Here is a 19,869-nt window from a genome sequence, read left to right as displayed (position 1 = left end):
CACAGAAACATCAAGGTCTGACATAGACTTGAGATAGCAAGGCAACGCATAATTAAAGACATGCTTTTGGGCTATCTTTTAGTTTCCTGAATGTGTAATGAGTTGTGATCAGAGCCCAAGGGGACTTCTACAGCCCTGGGTTATGTGGATGGATGCAAATGCTCTGCAAGCAGTTGAATCAAACATGCATTTAGATACGCAGGCACAAATGATGTACCGTGGCATTGGTCCCATAGGTGGTTTTTGTTATTTCCTAAGAGTGCAGAACTGATTGTGATTGGATTTAATTAGGAGTGATGTGAGAGATGTACAGATTTAGCAGGGGATAGATGAGATGTACAAAACAAAGCAGAGTGAAGTTTAACTTTAGACTGTCAGTGCAAAACCATACTAAGATTAAGGATAATGCCCCAAGAGCTAAATTTTGAATTTCAGTACTTGATCTGATTCGTATGCTCCTCCTTCCAGGGATGACCATTACATAATAATACCATATGGCACTGTAAGAATTACTGCTTACGGATTTTATGGTAATCCATCCCAAATGGAAGTTTGAGCTCAGTATTACTTGAATTCTGCCCAAAAATCTTGAGAACATATTTTTACATATATATCTGTGAAATGCATATATTGAAAATTAGTAATTCTAAATTTATTTTGCCTATATTTTCTGATACCTGTGGCTGTTCTGTTTGTTTAGATAAGCACCTAGTTCTTCTTGGAAATGCAATAAGATGTTTGTCACCCCACATCTGACAAATTCTGCAAGCCAGGAGTGTGCAGGATTGAAAAGTATCGTTCTTCCTCTTGCTCAGAGTTGGCTGTCATTGGTATTACTGAAACCTTCTTTTTGTTTATGACAGAAGACAGTTAGCAGTTGCCAGGAGACTTTCAAGTGAAATCCGTTATTTCATATACTTCTGATTGTCTAAACTTATGATTGTCTTGTATTTTTACTGTTCTCTAAAGGAATATGTGACAAGGTTTGTGAGAGCGGCTTTGTGCTGCTGATTTTTCTCTCCCTGTCTCTGAAATTTTTTTCCTGAAGTTTGAGGGCTGTAACCGTGACCAGAAAGCTACGCCATTGGTATATATGATACTGAGATAATTTCTGTGTGTGCCATACTGACCTTTGCAATTCCTGACTTTTTTAACACTGTCTGGTTCCTGACTGTCAGCAGTGACTGACGGATTTTAAAAATTCTTTGATTTTTCTTCCTACAGTAAATTTAAATTATTCTTTCTTTGCAGTCAGCAGTAGTTGTTAATATCAGAAAAACTTACTATGTGAAGTTCCCATCACATTGGGTAGTGAAGAATAGTGCAAAAGTTTTATCTTCCTTAATCCCTTATCACCCAAACGGCTATGCAGATGGTTTTGATGTCTTCTGCTTAAATTAAATTTTTAAAAATTATAATGCATTTTTCTTTATTTTCTGACTGGACTTCTGTTCTTACAAGTCCTGTATGCTCCTGTAGTACCAGCATGTGTTTGTAAGTCTGAGGAGGAAAAGAGAGAGGCTGCTATTTTGTAATTATTTGAGATAGTTATTAAGCTGATGTTGAAGAAGTGTTTTTTCATTGACAAAACATCCTTAGGAAAAAAGAGAAGATTAGTCTCTACATAAAATAAGAGTAGGAAGTGAATGTCAGGGAGATGTACAAATTACTGTTATTCAATTAAGAATGTTTATGGTTAGAAAACTTTCAGAGGACTCCCTGAATTTTTTTAAAAAAATGAATACAGGAACAGACTATTATACCTAAATTTATTAATGACTGAAATAAATAAGAAAAAAAATTGAGGGAAATGGACTGTAATCATCCTAAATAATAATAAGGTTGTTTAAAGATTCAGCATACTAATCATGGAGCTACAGCTTCTGTGTTTACTATTTGTTTTTGTTTCTATTCCTACTTGGTTTGGGTTTTTTTTTATTTCTTAAAATGTGTCAATTTTCCTACAGTTTTTTTAACTGTTTCTTTTTCTGAATACATTGAATCTCGGTAATTTACAATGGCCTTGATTTGAGTTAAATCAGGTTGCTAAAATGTATGAATTCAACTTACATGATTTCTGATGTGTCGGGATTGAACTAAGGTAGGCTGTTCTGTCTTCATCTCTCCATAATGTAAAATGTAGCTATGTCTTCCAGTAAATGAAAGTTGGTCTTCAATTCACTTCAAAATTATTTATGTAGCAGTAAACATAGGAATCTCCCAAGTTTTTTGTTGTGGTGAAATCTGTGTTGCAGAAAGTATGTCTCAGAGTGGAACAGGGCTGCTAATTGATTCTCCTTTAGAATGTTCCTTTCCTCTCTGGCAGTTCTCTGCTCATTATAAAAGCAGACTATAAAGAAGATTTCTGTTGGAAAGAAGAGTGAACTGAATAGCTGTCCACCTTTTTTAATTGGGTCCAAGGCCTAATAAGGACAATAACAAATGCTATTATTTGGAAATTAAGTATTCAAAAAAGTCTTTGAACAGTGATTAAAATCTTTAAACAGCACTGAAAAGAACTTACAATGAAGAGATAGACTAAACAGCAAGTTGCATGATGAACAGTTGCCTAACACTCAGGCAATTTATTTCACATAAATAAAATCATTTGTATCTCAGTCTGTATTTTTCTGTGTTTGAGGCAAAAAGCCCTTGTTTCTCTAATAAATGACTAAAACATATTCCTTTCTATTCAGAGAATGAAAAATCCAAAATATATTTGGTCTTATTCATTATGGATGTAAGAAAACTATACTGCAGCCAATTTTCATTTTAAATGCTAATTTTTGGAGCTAAAGCAATTCAAAGAGTATACTGAATAGGAATTGGATTTCAAGTTGCTTTAGGGTTATTTTAAGGAAACATTTAAGAAATACTCTGTCTTCACATGCATGTGTCTTGGTATTTTTGATGCAGGAGACGTTCCACTGCACATCAGTATAAGGGAGACGTGTGATTCAGGACAGCCTGTTGTGGTCTCTCAGCCTCAGAGTGATGCTGTAAGTTTGGTGCACTGCACTTAGAGCAACAGAAAGCTCTCCTGTGAAAGTGAATGGAGACTGCTGCTTCTTATTGCTGTTTGGAAAGAAATGGGTTTTTGAATGAAGTAATGAAATAAAAAGAAGGTAGTCCCAGTAAGTAATTCAGGCCCTTGATTTTGGAATGCTGGTCATCTGTTCTGCTTCTGTGGGTTTGGTTTTGTTTAATTAGGCTGAATCATTCAGAATAGAGAAGATCTGATCCAGGTCCTGGCACGCTAAGAGGAGGAAGGTCAGTGTCAAGCCTCATGAGACCTTGCAGCTAATGTAGGTCCTCTAAAACTGTAAGTTAAGCCTTTGGTAGCTGGGCCTGGAAACTGTCAAAGGGTGTTACCCAAAGATGTTTGGAACAAAACTTCATATTGTCAGTACCTGGGTTGTTTTCATCAGGAAGTGGATCAATTTGCACACAAGAGGAAATGGATTTTTTCAGTCTATTTACCATAATATTCTATTGTCAGTGGAAAATGCAGGTTGGTGAGGCGGTGGGAATCAAATATGCAAAGTATTTGCACATATAGAATTTCATTAATGCTGACAGAGTAAGATTTTTCTTGTCTATTTTCTTTCTCTGCTAGAGTTTGTCTGCCAGGCTCTGTAGGGCAGGGTGTTGTACACAGTATATGGCATAATACAGCCCCACTCTTTACTGCTGCTTAGAGATAAAGATATAGTGAAAAAATGATTAATACTGATAACAGATGGTAGAATCAATTCATAATAAGGTAGACTGTACCTATGGAACATTTGAATATTAGCTTTTTCATTATACGATTGGTAGGCATGTGCTGAAATATGTTTTTTTCTTTCCCAGTACTTTAGAATGAAACGAAAAAAAAAGGGAGGAGAACATTAACATTGATAATCCAGTGTTATTAACAAACTGAACAGGATTCTGGAAGAACTTAAAATTGTAGTTTTGTTTTGAAAGAGAAGAGGCGTGTTGACTATGGTGTGTTGACTTGTAATTGAATTTTTGCTAGGTTTGGGCAAGGCCCATAGCATGGAATAATGTAGTGATCTTGAGTCCAGGTCTATCTGAAAAGGAATCCCTATAATCCATATGGTGGCTTCTCTTGGGGAGGTTTGATCAGCAGTGTGAGGGTTTGAAAGGATGTATGACTTTGGTCAAAGCTGAAATAAAACAGCTGAGAAACTAAGGTGGAAGGCTCACGGTATCTGAAATCTGTAATAACCAAGAGTCTGTAGCCTGCTGGACTACTGAGTGAAGAATTCAGACATGTATGGGATAGCATTCTGAAAATAAAAAGGCAAGAAAGTCTGTTGTGTTGCCATCTGTTCCTCCTTGAACTATGTTCTTGATAACAAAAGGGTGGGTAATAATCACCATTTGTGGCAATTAAGTTAAATATGCAGAGGAATAAAGATTGACAAATATGTGTGACTCTGGGGAAAACTCTTAATATCCTTCTCTGCCTTTGTGTCTGTGAGATAATAGTTCTCCTCAGAGAATGTGTTTTTTAAAACTGTCACAAATCTCTGTAGAATGAAAAAAAAATTTCCTTCATCCCTGGTTTTCTTCTCATTTTAAAGATAGAAAAAATATAATTCTTATATTTTCAAAGAAAAATTAAATTCTTAACACATAACTGAAGGTGGGAGAGGTCATATAAGGTCAGATTCTAATGTTTAATACATGACAGTCATCACCATGTTTCTCAAATAAACTGAAATTGTGGCTATTCATGCATTAACAACTTTTCAGATAGAGAACAATGTCTGCTGAAATTCTCTGCTCTTGTTGCTTAAATGTGCAGGGGATTTTCATACAAAATTCTATGCTGATTTTGTTAGAACACACTTACAAATCAAATACAGAATCATAGACCTGAAATAATACCTAGCAGATTCAAACAGTAGGGAATAGGGATGGTGATTGACTTCTTAGAAACCCAGCATGTTGTCACACCTTTTGAGCTCTTTCAAGCCTAGAATAAAATGGTTTCTAAAAAATGTCAGTTAATACATGTTTGCTTACACATCTGCCATGAGGTTCATCTTGCCTTGCAGATATATAAAAGTGTACCTCTGACTTCGCACTAGAATTTCAAAATGTCTAAGCAAACTTGTCTAAATGTATTGTTTTGAAGCTTAGATGTAGTTGGTGGAAAAGGGGTTTCCTTTTCACAAATGACAAGGAAATTACTGAGAACTAAAAAAAGAAATTACTTGTAGAATGGAACATGTGTGAACTTAGAAAGTTCTTCCTCAGGGAAGGCACAGAATACACAAGACTAATCTGCTTATGGAAAGTATTGACAGTATAGCTGAAGGATAGGATGGTTTGATGACTGAGTTCTCTTTTGGTGATGCTTGAGGCAGTCCCCTGGGAGAAATAACAGTGCTGCTAAAATGATTTTGTTCTTGGTATAACATAGTCTGTGTTAGTGTTTCTGTCAGCTTAGTTGTTTAAATGGTGGCTTTTTGGGTGGCTTTTTCTTAATACTCTTTATTGATAAAACTTTGTAGAAATGGAATATTGCTGTACTTGCATGGTCAGTCTAATGCAGCAGCTGGGAGTGACCCAAGATCCTCTGCAAGAAGCTTATAATTTTTTATTTTAATCAACAGTGAGGGCTTACCTTGCGGAGTGAGACCCTTCTGGAGATTAACCGAGCACTTCTCTCCTCCATCACACTGTGGAGGTGGAATAGCTGGCCAAGGCATCATTTTTTTGCTCACTCCAATAGATAGAAGAGTCACTGGACAGCAAAAGCTGGTAAATGAAAATCAGGAATGCTGCTAAAATGGTAGAACTGGGGAAAAAGGCAGGAGAAAAGGTAGAATAGGGAAAACTAATGAGGAATCACTGAAACCAGATGAAATTGATCATGCTCAGATGTATTAGATCTTCCTATGGACCATAGGAAAGGAGGCAGCAGTAAAACAGGTGTTTGGAAGAGGCATCCTGAAGCTTGCAGGTAAGGAGACTAGAGGCACAGCAAGAGATATAGAACATGATTAATTGCAGTGGAATTTTTCTTCCATCAAAGGAGCTGCTTAAATGCCCAGTGAACTCTGCATTGCACTGGGAGAAAGAAGGAAGAGCTCTCAAGAACCTCTGTTTATCTGTGAGCATAAAGCCCAGAGACTTACGGAGCAGTTGGTGGTTATCTTGTGAGGAATTCCTGCTAGAAACTTTGGGTATATCACAGCCTGGATAGCACAGTGGATTTATCAATATCTTGGCAGAACAGACAGGCCATCTGTGATTGTTGAGCACCAAACTCCCACCTGTCACCTCCCACCTCAAACAAGTCCAAAATACATTTGGTGTACCAGTATGTCCATTCACATCCTGTATATACAGGTGAAGGATTTTGAGTCCAATAAGTTGCACACTAATTTATAAAGGAAGAGAAAAAGCCCAATCATGTGGAAAGCAGGGGCAAAAGGCATCAGCAGTCTGATGGAACAGAGTAAAATAAGTCTGGTTAATAATCCCTTTTCAATTAAATCAGAACATTACAAACCTTGCTATGGTGTCATCCAAACAGCTCCAATTTGTATTCAGAAACACTTTTTCTGTAGAATGCTTATGAAAAGGTGATACATAAGTAGGGTAAAAACATGCAGCTTTTTAAACATTGCAAGAAGTAGCTGTAGAAAAATTTAACTACTCGTAGCAAAAAGTCAAAGAATCCTGTTTTCTGGTTTAGTTGTCATCAAAAATTCTGTTTAATGAGTGATATTTTAAAAGAAAAGCAAACCCTAAAGAAAGCTGCATGGTATGATTTATAATATGCCTTTATCATCAAGGCTTCCTTTGAATCATCACAGTAGCATTTGGTACATGTATGTTCAAGTCCTTCACTCAGGGTGTAGACAGTACAATGCATCATCAGGCCCTCATTTATGGTTCTGTCTGCTGAAGAAAATGCTGAGTGTAGGATAGTCTCTTTGAAGGATGTTACTGAACTGCATTTGATTTGTGTTGTTCTACTTAGCCATGTTTTTTGGGCAGGATGTGTATTTAGATGTCTGTAAGGGCACTTTGGGTTAGCAGTATTAGCCAGCTGGGGCTGCCCTTAAGAATGGTTTGGCTGTTACAACTGCTGATATATAGGATTAATAGGAAGTTTCCCATGGGCGCTGTGGATTTTTCTTTGAGATTTGCATTTCGTAAATCCAGTTTACTTACCCATCTCCTCTATTTCATGTTACAATGTATGGATTGACTTTTACTGTCTTAGTAAGTTTGCCTTTCTGACTTGAGACTTCATTGTAATTTGGCAAGAATTGCCCATACATGCCAAGAAGAATTAGCTGGTGGAGCTGCCCAGAGGAGGGACAGAATGGGATAGTCTCTGGACCTCTTGTAGCAACCAGGAATTTCTCTGGGTGGCATGAAGCTTATAACTGAAGTAGACTTATTTAAAGCTGCTTTATGTTGTCATCATGTTTTTAGTACCTTCTGAGTTGACCACAGTAAAATACAGACATTGGAAGGCAGCTCCAGTCATGCACTGAAGGCTAGCTAGAGTTGTGTCAAAGTAACAAGCAATTTCCATGGAAATTAAATCTATTTAAAAATCTGATTGAACTGGCAAATGGAACACTCTTGTGCAGAGAGTGCTAAGAACTAAAGTTATCAATGACAGGCTGGCTATGCTTATTTTCATGTAGATGGTAGCTAAGACTAGTATTTGTCCTTGTGATAGTCACTATTTGATTAGTTGCTCATGGTGGCTAGTTTCCTTCAGCAATTAATAAATTATAAGCCCTAATAGGTCAGTTGAGCAGATTTAAATTCCTTTTCCTTCTTTACAGGTATACTAGCATCTACAGCATTTGATATTCCAGGTAGTCAGGACTTGCACAGATTCTTCTTTGGATTGCTGGGCTGGATAAAGCAGCTTAATAGTCTTGGAGTCTTGTAATCAGAAATAGACATTAGAAACCCTGTCAGTACTGGGATTTATATCCTGTGGTGTATGAGGCCTATAACCAAGTGATGGGATCAGTGTGTGTTTCTGAGTTGCTGGTCTGAAGTTGTTTGTATGCCGTGGTTTGGGTGAAGGAAAATGTGATATCAGTTCCTACCTGCTTTTACTTTGTTGATTATAAGTTGAGTTCTGTGTTTGTGTGGCAATTGCACTGTAGTGAGCTGTTGGCAGGCTAAGATCTGCACTCCAGTGAAAGCAAACCAGCAGGTCAGGCCACACCAGTCCAGTCCATGACAACACAGCAGACCATGATCTGAACAGTCTGCAGTAATCTTAGCAATGATGCATACTTCCCTCACGGGTAAGATTTTTAGGGAGAATGAAATGCTGTAACTGAAAGGCTACCATTTCCCTAGGATTACTGTAGGGCTTAATTAGATGAGCTAGTAAGAAGTTTCCACTTTAAATCTATCCAACATGTATTAGGCCATGATAATGCAGATCCATTACAGAGTGATCAATCAGGATGTTCTGATTATTTATGCTAAGTAGGACTTTTCACTCAGTTTCCTGGTGAACTTCTTTACAGGTTCTCTGTTTCCTACTCCACCATCAGTCACTTCATTGTCAGCTGTGCCCATGAGGTCTTAAGAACTGTGTCCTTCTGGCACTGTGCCACTGTTTGAGAGGTGAGCAGTCTCTCACGTGGCTGTTTCCCTGCGCTTTTTTTGTCTCTGTGAGCATCACCTTCCACCTCTACCTCTGCCTGTCCTAGTGCTTCTCTCAGACCCCATCTAGGCAGTGTTCATAATAAACAAGTCTGGGTTTAGGGCATTCTGTCTTCCTGCGTGCTTCTTCATCCTCGTGAAGTGGGAGGAATGATTACTGGTATGTTGTTGTTAAATATAAAGTTGTCCGTCAGCAAAAAAGTGGTTTTCAGAAAATCTATAAACCATTCATTTAGAGCTTTTAAACATGAAGGGAGTGACTCACCTGAGAAGTTTGCTTTTATCCTATTAAATTGAAAAAGGTTAGGGGTGATGAATAAGAACTTATCCTTTATTCTTCTCATCCTTTACACTTTCTCTGCTGGTTTTCCACCTTGAAAGGAAATAGTAAACCCTGCCCGTTTTCATTTGCAACCCAACTTCTTTTGCTTAGTGATGATGGATTAAACAGCTGAACTGAGCTGTGCTCTCTGTCTACGGATGGCACATTGAAAAGATCACGAGTAGGAAAAGTTATTCAATAGACATAGGGTTGTTTTTATGTAGTGCATATTCACAGTCACCAAGACTCCATTTAGACCCTTCAGGTATGTTAATTGATAGACAGGTCCTCACTCATGGCTAAATGATTTGTTCAAGGACAGAAAACCAAGGCTCAAAATGGTTGATTTTTGCCAAAGCCAGGTGACTGGTAGAGTTCTGTAAGGACATATATGAGATATTGGTCTGTTCAACAGACAAAGTAGTGATCCAGGAAAGCAAAAAACCCAAAGGTCAGCAGGCAAGACACTAGACAGTGTCTAGTTATGCTGGAATGCTGGCTACAAAGAGCTGCATCAGGAACCTCCTGTTGCAAAGTGGTGATCAGCAGCATGGCAGATGAGGGTCAGTGTACACTGGGGAAGTGTTGCTCAAACAGTCATTAAAAGCATTTTGTGGGAAAAGTATCTAAAATTTATTGGGCTCCTTACATAAGGTAACATTTATACAAGCAGTTGAATCTGCTTATGGTGAATTTATAGTTCTGTGTACAATTTGGTCAACTCTGGAGCAGGCAAACAGCCTGGGCAGTCTTTAGAAGGGGCCAGGTACTGTATGCAGGTTGTTAATTGACTCATTAAAATGCATTAATTGATCTGTGCAAAGTGGGAGCTGCCTGTGGGACTGTTCCAGATAGTTTGAAATTCCCACCTGAAGTGCTCCTACACCAATTAGTCAAAGACTGAACTGCAAAGGCAGCTTGACTTCAGTCAGTCACCTCACTTCAGGTGGGTCCATTAACTTGTCTGGGCAAGTGGTTAACTGGGGGGTAGCTGGACCACCCAGAGCATTAATTGCTGAGTGAGGTGCGTGTTGCACACAGGCTGTAACCCAACTGTACTGCAACTGTAGCTATAGAAGATTGAGATTCCCGAGTGTGAATTAAGTTCTAAGTTAATTCTGTCGTTCTTGCCACAAAGTCATGTACGTGGGAGAAAACAGTTCTGCCTTGCTCTCTCTGCATTCCTTACAAACTCAGAAGAATTATGGCTTTAGTTTTAAGGGGATGGGAGCACTGTGACTATGAGATGTAGAGAGTGAGAGTGCCAGAAAAGAAACTCCCACAAGCCAGGAGCAATCCCTTAAAAAGAGGAGACAGACATGAGCAGTGCATGGCCCTGCAAAAGGCTGACACCTTGTTCAGAGCAGTGACAGTGAGTGCTGGTGGCCCTGGTGTGACAGACCTTCTCTTCCTGCCCACCAACCTCTGGCCTCTGGCATGTGTCAGTTTGTTTGCTGCTTTAAAGGCTCATCAGGGATACAAGGACTAACTCATGGTCAGAGCCATCCTGCAGGAGACAGGAGAAATCAGTGTGGTAGGGATTATTGTGGAGATTTGTTCGAGGAAAGCAGAAAAGGTTGTCAATGTGGTTTGTGTATGCATACTTATGGAGAAGACTGAGTGGGTTGGTCACTATCTTGTAGAAGAACGAGCTCAGGGGAATTTACCTGTGTACCTGATAGAGAATGTCATGCACCAGCTGGAATCTGAAGTATGACAAATTCAAATTATACAAAAGGTGTACATTTTAACGATGGAAGTAATCAGTCAAATTATAGAAAAGGTGTACATTTTAACAATGGAAGTAATCAACCTCTGGAACAATGTGCAGTGTGTATATACATACACACAAAAATACTATTTTAATTAAATATTCTTATATACATCTTTGATGTTTTTAAAACATGTTCCCTTTCGACTGCAAGTTGTTGAGCTTGGTACAGGAATAATTTGGTTTAGTTTTGGGGCTTGTTCTGTGTTGGACTTCATACAGTGTTTTTATATAAGTCTCTTGACATTAGACTTGTTACTGATGGTGGACTGGTCATGGTCCTGGCTGTGTCATGGTTTTTAGAGATGTTAACATAAGTATGCTTACTTGGGTTGCTCTCCATAGTCCTGCAGTTCTGTGCTGTTGTGCCCTCCAGCTCAAGGTGTCTGACCATGTGCCACAGGCTGGTGTCAAAGAGCTTTAACTGTGTGGATTTCAGTATTGCGGAATTAGTTCTTTCCAATACCTACTTCAGTCTTTTGGAAAGGTGTCTTTTTTTAAAATACTTTAAATGTCTGAATAGGAAATTCCGTAGTGATAGTCTAGTCTGTAATGAATTAAATGTCTTCAAAAGTTTGTTTTTGAATGCTGTTGTTTTCTCTGATTCTCTATCGTCTGCATCCTGGTTGTCAGGATGAGGGAAGTTTATAATTAATAGTACCTGTGGGACTAAAGAGTCTGTGTCTTCCTCATCTCTTCCAGAAGAGTATTGACTCTGCTTGTTGTTAAAGACAAATTGTTCAGTTACATTTAAATTCCCCCACCAATATTTTTCTATAATGCTTGTGCTTATTCTGGGTATTAATGCATTGTTTTTCTTGAACACAGGCTAAATTTAACCCATTTATTTAAACATCTTTGTTTTTTTCTTTTTGTCTGTAAAAGAATACCTAATTACTTATGAAAAATTCCTTTCTGTAGAAAATGGAGTCCTCAATGTATGTTTCTGTTTTTGCAGGCTAAAGCCTATCTAAAGATAGCTGTGGAAATATTAAGAAGACTACCAGTACCTCCTGCTTGAAGCATTTACCACTGAAATTTAGCAAAAAAGTGGTCTTTGATGCAGCCAGTGCAGAAGAGTCCTGTTACCTAAATACATGGGTGGCATACATTGGTTTGAAGAACTTGTTTAGGAATTAATTTACTAGACGTTAAATTATGATTGTGATAATTACTGTTTTTCACATCATTGTTTGACCATGTCCAAAAGGATTCAGGTATGCAGATGATGAGAGACAGTATTTAACTGCTGAATTGTAACATCATCAAGCAAGAAGTGATGAAGTACATGTTTTCCATGTGCCCTATTTTAAAGTCAAGAATGAAAAACAGCCTCTCCATGCAAGGAGAACAATGGTATGCCAAGACATAAATTTAATTTTTAAGCAGGATTTTCAATATTCTAATTTCCTTCAGTTTTTCTTCAGATTTTTTACATGGCTAGCTATCAAACTGACCTTAAATTCTGCAAGATATTAAGAAGCAAAATCAGTTTCGTAACTGCTGTACTGTTCTGTTTTCATCTTAAAAGAAGATTTAAAAATTCCACATATACTCTGAAGAGTTCTTGTGATGGATGATGAACAAATTCATTCATTATCAGATAAAGTTTGATCGTGAGGCAGTTCACAGTTTAGTGGAGAATGGATTACGTGACCCTGAGGCTTATTTCTCGACTGTTTTACATTATAATGAACCCAGACAGAAGACAAGGTAACAGAGGTCTTCACTGAAAACCAGATGTTTCTCCTGAGCTCAGTTTGCCACGGAATGCAAATGATTAAGATAAATTAAGTTTATGATTGCATATTCCTACTACAGTGCAGCAACTTGGAATTTGAATATAAAGATATATTTTTGAAGTAAAGAAATATTTGGTCTTCAAACTGCGTGGCCTTCTGGTTTATTTTTTTATTGCCTGTGATCTTTGTGTTGGTGTGTGGAAGTGGAAGATTATGCCTTCAGGGAATGAGCTTTCATTTACAATTAGGTCTTGGAGCTGACATTTAGGCTTTTCTGTCTACACAGCCAAGTATCAGTATCTTAAACATACATCGTAACCCTGCCAGAGAGTGTAGTTAATGCTGGGGAGTTCTGCTATTGACCTCTGAGGGACCATGTTTTCCCCTGCATTCCAAGTACTTAGTCAGGATTTTGTATGTAGTTTTTTCTTATTGAAGTGATACAACATAAAAAAAAGTGTGCATTTACATTGGAATATTTAAGTAATATTCCTATCCAGAATTTAGATGAAAAATCTAGACACAAGTGATGAGTTGAATTTCAAGCTTAGGTGATTTTCTAAATCTGTAAATTATATAGTCCAAAATCGTTGATTTTTTGCATTGAGTCAATCTCTGAACCTCATTCCCTGCACCCTCCCCCAAGAAATCTCATATCAGTGGTCAACTTTTTCAGTAGCATATTATTGTGGCCTGTAGAATTGACAAAATACTCAGTTCATTTCAGTTGTCTGATGTATTGTACAAAACTTAAAGCTGACTTAGTGTTCTGCCTATGAACGCTGCTTAGTGTTCATACTTTATTGGTAACATTTTTTAAAATTAAGTTTTGTCTCTACATATTTGTTAGCTTTGCTTTACATAGTATAATTGTTGATATACATATCTGTAAATAATCCTGTGGTGGTTTTGGCTAGTATAATCTTACATTTCAGTGGAACAACCAGGATTTCTGACTCTTTTTTAGCAAAAGACAGTGATATAATTATCACTTATTAAATAAGTGATAATTTATTATTATAATTATTATTATTATAATTATATAATAATTATAATATTATTAATTTTATAATAATAAATTATTATAAATTATATAATTAATATAATTATAATTAATATAATTATAATATAAATATATAAATATAATTATATAATTAATATAATTATAATAATTATAAATTATTATAATTAATTATATTATATTATAATTAATTATAATATAATATATATTATATTATATTAATTATATGTTAGTATTTGTAATGCTCATTCTGTTAAAAAGTTTTTGAATGTCTTGACACCCAGTTCATGTTGAGCCTGGGTGAACAATCAGTATACAGATAGGTGGTTGTTTCTTTCTCATTATTTCTTGGGTTAGTTGAAGAATGAAATTTGCTTTGAAGTTTTCTTTTATTTTACTTCTTTTTTCCCTTTTTTTTCCGCTTTTAATTAAGTACTGTTGTTTTGCTCTGTTGAATCTTTCAGCTGCAGAATTATTTTGAATGCCTTTGTCAAGAAACTATATTATAATGATTATGCATAGTTTCTATGCCTGTCTGAAAATTCATATTTAATTAACAGTTTTGTGGAAGGATTACACAATGTAGTTTTATTGGTACATATATATATATTTAATTGTACAGAATTGGTAGGACATTTCTGTGTTTAAGGATTCCAACAGTCAACCTAAATTTAAATTGAGAACATATTTGCTTGATTTTCCTCATTCTCATGAGTGAAAAATTTTTTCCCAGACCTTCTCCTGCAAAGTAAATGAAGGGCACTGGCAAGGTGCTATTGCTTCTTGCTGTTATGGAAATACATATTCATATTTTTTATTATATAGTACACTATTAAATACATAGTAATGAGTTCTAGTCAACATACTACATTTGAAGTTCATAAAATCATTGATGTAAGATGTTGAATGGTGGAGTTGGTTGGATCAGTTGGAGATCTAGCAGGAGAAGATGGTATTTAACTGTAGTTTATAAATATAAATTATAGACTTGACACACAGTGCTGTTTGCTCTTTTCAGTTCCAATATTTCACTTTATTCTAATTGATATTCCCTAGTGTGCTAATATGTTTTTGTTCTAAAAATGCTAATCCTAGCAGGAGGCCTTGGCTTTTCCAAGCTGTGGGTAGATGCTTTTTGCTCACCAGCAAGGGAGAGTAACTGCGCTCCTGGGTTACCAGCACAGAATTCCTGAAGTCTGTAGCACTGTGAGTTCAGTTGCACACTGGAAAATCCTACAGAGGAGGAAAGAGGAAGGCTAGGGAAGCACGGGACCAAACAGGCAGGAATGGGGACAGAGGCAGTTGTCAGTCCCAGTTTACCTCCTATGTAGGTTAGCAGCAAGATTCCCAAGACTCCCAAAATCCTTCTGCATTGCTGTCAGACGTAGTTTTGTGTTCACAACATGACCCTTTGTATAGTGACCACAGTTCTTGTGTTTGCAGAAAATCCCTGCAATTTCTTGGGTGAGGAGCCTACAGGCTGTCTTAAAGACACAGTGCATTTCTTGCCTTTCAGAAGTTTTTGGTTTTAATGAAAATGAAACTGAAAGAAGGTACAGTATTGTTTGTGCTAGTCAAGTATTCTGCTATAAATTTTTTACTGCTATGTTAATCTAATAAATTGTTCAGCCTTTGAGATTATGGTTTGTGCAATACTTAGGTGCTAGATCCTCACAACAAAAAAACCCTGTTATTTGAAGTTATGAGAAAAAAGTAGTTTGCAGGTTTTGTCTACTAATTCAATTAAAGTTCAAACTAACACCTCTTTAGTTGCTCTGATGGTGGTTATGAACTAACATTAATGCAGAGGAGAAGTGGCAGAAGCAGGTCATTTCAGTGTATAACGAAACACCTCCTGTAATTCTGAATTTATTTCGTACAGTTGGATTCAAATCCAGTTCAGCAAGTGGAACCCCCTTTAACATCTTTCCCAAAAGAAGTGTGGGTTTCACTTTGACTGACTGCTGTGACAATTTACATTTTGTTATTCTGGTACTTATGTGCAAAGCTTCTTTCAGAATGTCCCCGGTCCTGACACTGACACTTGAGCTCAGTACACAACTGCCCAGGTCACAGGAGCTGCTCTTGTCCTTCCAGGTACTGGTGGGGATAGGATCTCCATGCTTATTTTCCTACATGGTTTGCAGTAGTTGTCCAAGGCACAAGAAACTTGTTCTACACCCAGCTTTGGTTAAGAAGATTCAAATTCATAGCTCTTAAACTTAGGAGAGGTCTTGAGTCACCTGGCTTAGTCTTTGCTCAGGACCATCATGGAATGTTCATCACTCCTGATAAAGCTGTATTGCTTGTGGGGGAAGTAAAGAAGTGCTAATCACAGCTGATTTTTTTTTTTTTTTTGGCTTAATGGCTTGGGCTAAGCTTTCTTTAATCCTTGTTCCCAGCCTTATTGATTGCTTTTACCTAATGAGGCTATGAATATAATTATCAATTCTTAATTTAGTGCCTGGCATTTTAGATGCTTCTAAATTTGAGATAAATCTCTGGGGTTTTGCGTTTGGATTTTGATACCCACAAGTCATTTTTTTTTTCCTCTGGGCCACATCTGGGCCTATATTGTTGTTGTCATTTTTATTTAACAGAAATGCTTCCTGGTGGAGATGGCTGGGGGAAAGCCTCCTACTTAAGAACAGTTTACCATAAGATGAATCTGAATTGCTGATTTAATTTCAGAATTGACTTATAATGGCAGGAGTTACAGTGATGATTACATTTTATTTTGGCAGCATTTCAGCCAAGGCATTGGTTTGTCAGCCATATATCACAAAGCAGCAAAAGAAAAAATGAATTCCCAAAGTAGCTTTCGGCCTAAATTTAAGACGTGCGTTTTTTTTTTTTCTTTTTTCTTTTTTTGTCTCTGTTTTACATTATAAAGATATTAAAGTCTGAAGAAAAAGTATATTCAAAGGTCTGTATTTTTCCATTATCTTTGTGTGTTGGAGCGGGTGGGTGTTTTTCAGCAAGAAGAGGATGGGCACAGCCTGTCCTTCCTTATGCACCTATTTGTCTCAGTCTCTCCATTTGTATGAGTCTGGATCTGAATACCCACTTTAATCAATGCAAATAAAGGACTTCTCCTGGGGAGTGTGTGAGTCTGAACAAGCTAGTGGGGGGAAGAACATCTGCTGTCCTTTAACATTGTTTTGAGGGCTTACAGATTTATTTGAAGTGTTTTCCCTCATACCACTGGGATTTTCTAAAATTTGTGTTATTTCCTGTGATCCAGAGGTTTTCTGTTTTCTTTGAGAGAAAGGGAGGAGACTCCCCACACTGGTCTACCCCATGTATGCATCCTGTTACTAAACAAGGTCTGTTTTCAAAATACAAACTTCTGGTTACTTTTTCTGAAAAGTTAGCTTATGACTAATGATTCTTATCACTTTTTACTTTTAGGGACTTTCCCCCCCCCCCCCCAGATATAATTATGGAGGAAATGCTATAATATATAAATGCTTTTAAAAAGCCCAGTTTTGCTGCATATTTAAGAAGAATAAACAGGGTGAGAAACAATCTTTTTTAGCCAAACCCACATTCAGTAGGTGTAATTTGGGGATGTTTGTCCACTGTGTAAACGTTGCAAATATTTTTTATCTCATTTATTCAAGTGCTAAGTGAAGTTCAGGAGCCTGAACACTCTCCTGCCCAGCAGTAGATATTTGAGGGTGATGTGAGATGAGTCTGTAGCTGGTCAGACAGGCAGGGATGAGTTTCCACATTGACTTATTTGCTGAATTGGGAAGTTTCTACATGTCTGTTTTTAGAGGAGGAATTTCCATATAAATGGGCTCTTGTCTGTGGTACCTTGAGGCCTCTAATTAATTACATTTCAGATGGAGTCAGGAGATTTTGGCTTTGCACTCCACACTTCCTTCTGCAGAATAATGGGGCCCAATGGCTATTTTGGAGAGTTAGTTTCTAAAACAAGTGTTAAAAGGCTGGGAAAATACACCTCGGCTTTGAAAACCAACCCCACATTTGTTCATGAGTTCTAGCACTACTGGCATCTCTTCTGTAATGCATTAATATCCTAAGCTTTTAGAAAACCTGTCAGTTGTAGCTTGTTAGCACTTTTTAAAAATGCATTTTTTATTAATACAGTGCTACTTCACTTCTGTCTTCTTTCTTGACAGTGTAAATAAACCTCTTTTTGTAAAGGAGTTTTCCTAGCATTGTTAATGCATCCAAAAAGTTACTCCACTAGAGAAAGAAATGGCAGAGCTGTTTATGCTGAGTACTTTCTTCCCTGTAGGGTTAATATAGGAAATTGTAGTCACTGTCTCAGTGAATTGTTGATTTTGTTACCCTGATGGGATACACATCTTCATTAAAAACAAAATGAAGCTGTTGATAAAATGCCTGTTAATTATTTAGAGCTTGCAGCTCATGAACATTGAAAACATCACACTCTAGTGGAAAATTTATTTAAAATACTTGTATTTATAGATTTTTAAAAATCTATTTTTCTAAGAAAGTAATGGTATTTAAGATGTTTGGACAAGGTCTTTGCTGTTGAAATGGATTGCTTTACATTGCTGAAAAGGTCTGCCATTTTCACAAAGAATATGACTCAGAGAAGTTTAGTATTATTCCCCATCAGTGCCTGTCTCCAGAATCCTAAGTATGAATCTGCAGTAGCAGGTGACAGGAGGGAAGAGAGATATGTACCAGTATTTGCCTGGAATGACCTCATGCCAGGAAGCAATAGGAATTTGATTGGCACAGCAAAAATTATAAGCAGCGTTACATTTTTAAGAAAGGCAGATGGGTCAGGGCAAAGCAGGGGATGTCTTATTAGCTGGTAAATGTGACTGGCATATGAAAGGAAATAAAACATTATGTGGTCAGAAATAAAACTGGAAATGTATCTTTCCCACTTCTGCCAGAAAAGTACAGCCTTATCACCTGGGGTGCCTGGCACCCTGGGGTTGTGTTGGTCCTGGTGCTTCAGAGAGGTGACAGGACTCAGGAGAGCATCAGGACACTATTAATGTAATTTAGGGAAGCAACTGAAAAATGTATTCAAAAGTGAATAGTTGAAAACAGTTGATACAGAATGTTCCTTGAGGAATGGGATGTCTCAGTTCTTGGTGAGTCTGTTTCACATCACATAATGCCATCCCAGGTGATGGTTTATTAAAGTTGCCATTTTAGCTGTCTTTACCACAGGAGCTGAAGGTGAGTGCAATAACAAGATCCATAATCTCTGCAAAGCACTTTGCCTTACACTGAGGTGATACCGACTGTCAGGAAAATTTTGAGTACCTTGCTGAATTATTGTACCCAAGCTTAATAGGCAGTAACTTGAGGTTTTGTTCTATTCCAGTGATTTTTTTTTTCTATAAGAAAGGTTTTACATTTCCATTGCCAGCACTTCACTATTGTTGGTTCCTCAGATAAAGATAAAAAGATTTATGTACAGGGGTTCCAGAGGGAATTTCATGCTTTGATATGTGATTTGATATCATCTTTAAAGCAAAATGGTCAACTGTAGGGTTGTTCTTTATTTTCTGTTTATTTTTTAGAACTACAATCACCAAAAGGGAAGATACCGAGTGGACATAATTTTGGATAGTCAGATTGGAACTCCTGTAACCAGTTGCTAATCATACCTTAAGAATACAAACCCACAAGCAAAATGAAGCTGTTTTATTTTGAGAATGTTAATTTCTTTTATTTCACCTTACTGTCATTGGCATGGAAACAAAAGAACTGTGGCAGATAAAATGCAGTCCTTAGAATTGAAAACTACATGAGTTAATGGTCTTTGTTAAAGATCATGAAAATATACTTGCTGAACCCAGGTTCTAGATGCAGCATGTTCTTGCTGTTCTTGGCCCTGGAGGAGCCAGCAGCATTCAAACAGCAGTATTCAACAGTTTTTGCCTCTTAAGTGAACTCCAAAGCTCATTCTGTGATTTGCAGTTCAGAAAAGTCACACCCTGAACTGTGTCAGCATTGAACCTTTAGACTGTAGGTTTGCTAACACAGGAAGTGACTCACTGAAATGTTTGTTCTTCATGTTGTTATCTACTCTCCCTGGGAAAACAGGGATCTATTTACTCCGTAGTGTGTTGGTGTTCCTTATCAGACTGTACGACGTCCCTGCCAGGGCTGGTGCAGGTCAGTGTTTGTTAGCTGCTGCTGTTCTGTTTGTGGGACAGTTGTGTGTAATACTCAGAACCTTGTTCGTGTTCTGCACCTGCAGCAGACCTTGCAGTTGTTACAGACTCTGATCCTCTAATTTGAAAGTGTTACTGTTCCCAAGATAAAATCTGGCACTGAGAATGACCTCTGGGAGTGACACCTTACACTTGTGACTCTA

General features: G+C 37.3%; 1 protein-coding gene across 12 annotated transcripts in view; it reads left to right on the top strand.

The window, feature by feature from the left end:
• The window catches only part of NUBPL (NUBP iron-sulfur cluster assembly factor, mitochondrial), a 121,583-nt gene that overhangs the window by 65,771 nt on the left and 35,943 nt on the right, over positions 1 to 19,869 (top strand). For 9 of the 12 annotated variants that reach the window (XM_064424009.1, XM_064424005.1, XM_064424011.1 and 6 more), the window contains 2 exons: positions 2,917 to 2,999; positions 11,725 to 12,652. In XM_064424009.1, the coding sequence (XP_064280079.1) occupies positions 2,917 to 2,999; positions 11,725 to 11,787 (146 nt within the window). In that variant the 3' untranslated portion in view covers positions 11,788 to 12,652. Of the gene's footprint in view, positions 1 to 2,916; positions 3,000 to 8,534; positions 8,635 to 11,724; positions 12,653 to 19,869 lie in introns of those variants that run through there. The other 3 variants (XM_064424007.1, XR_010364482.1, XM_064424008.1) reach the window with 3 other exon arrangements.

Source organism: Passer domesticus, chromosome 6, assembly GCF_036417665.1.
Source record: "Passer domesticus isolate bPasDom1 chromosome 6, bPasDom1.hap1, whole genome shotgun sequence".
Taxonomy (NCBI): domain Eukaryota; kingdom Metazoa; phylum Chordata; class Aves; order Passeriformes; family Passeridae; genus Passer; species Passer domesticus.
The sequence above is the reverse complement of the archived record's forward strand: the minus strand, read 5'-3'. Positions and strand labels throughout refer to the sequence as shown.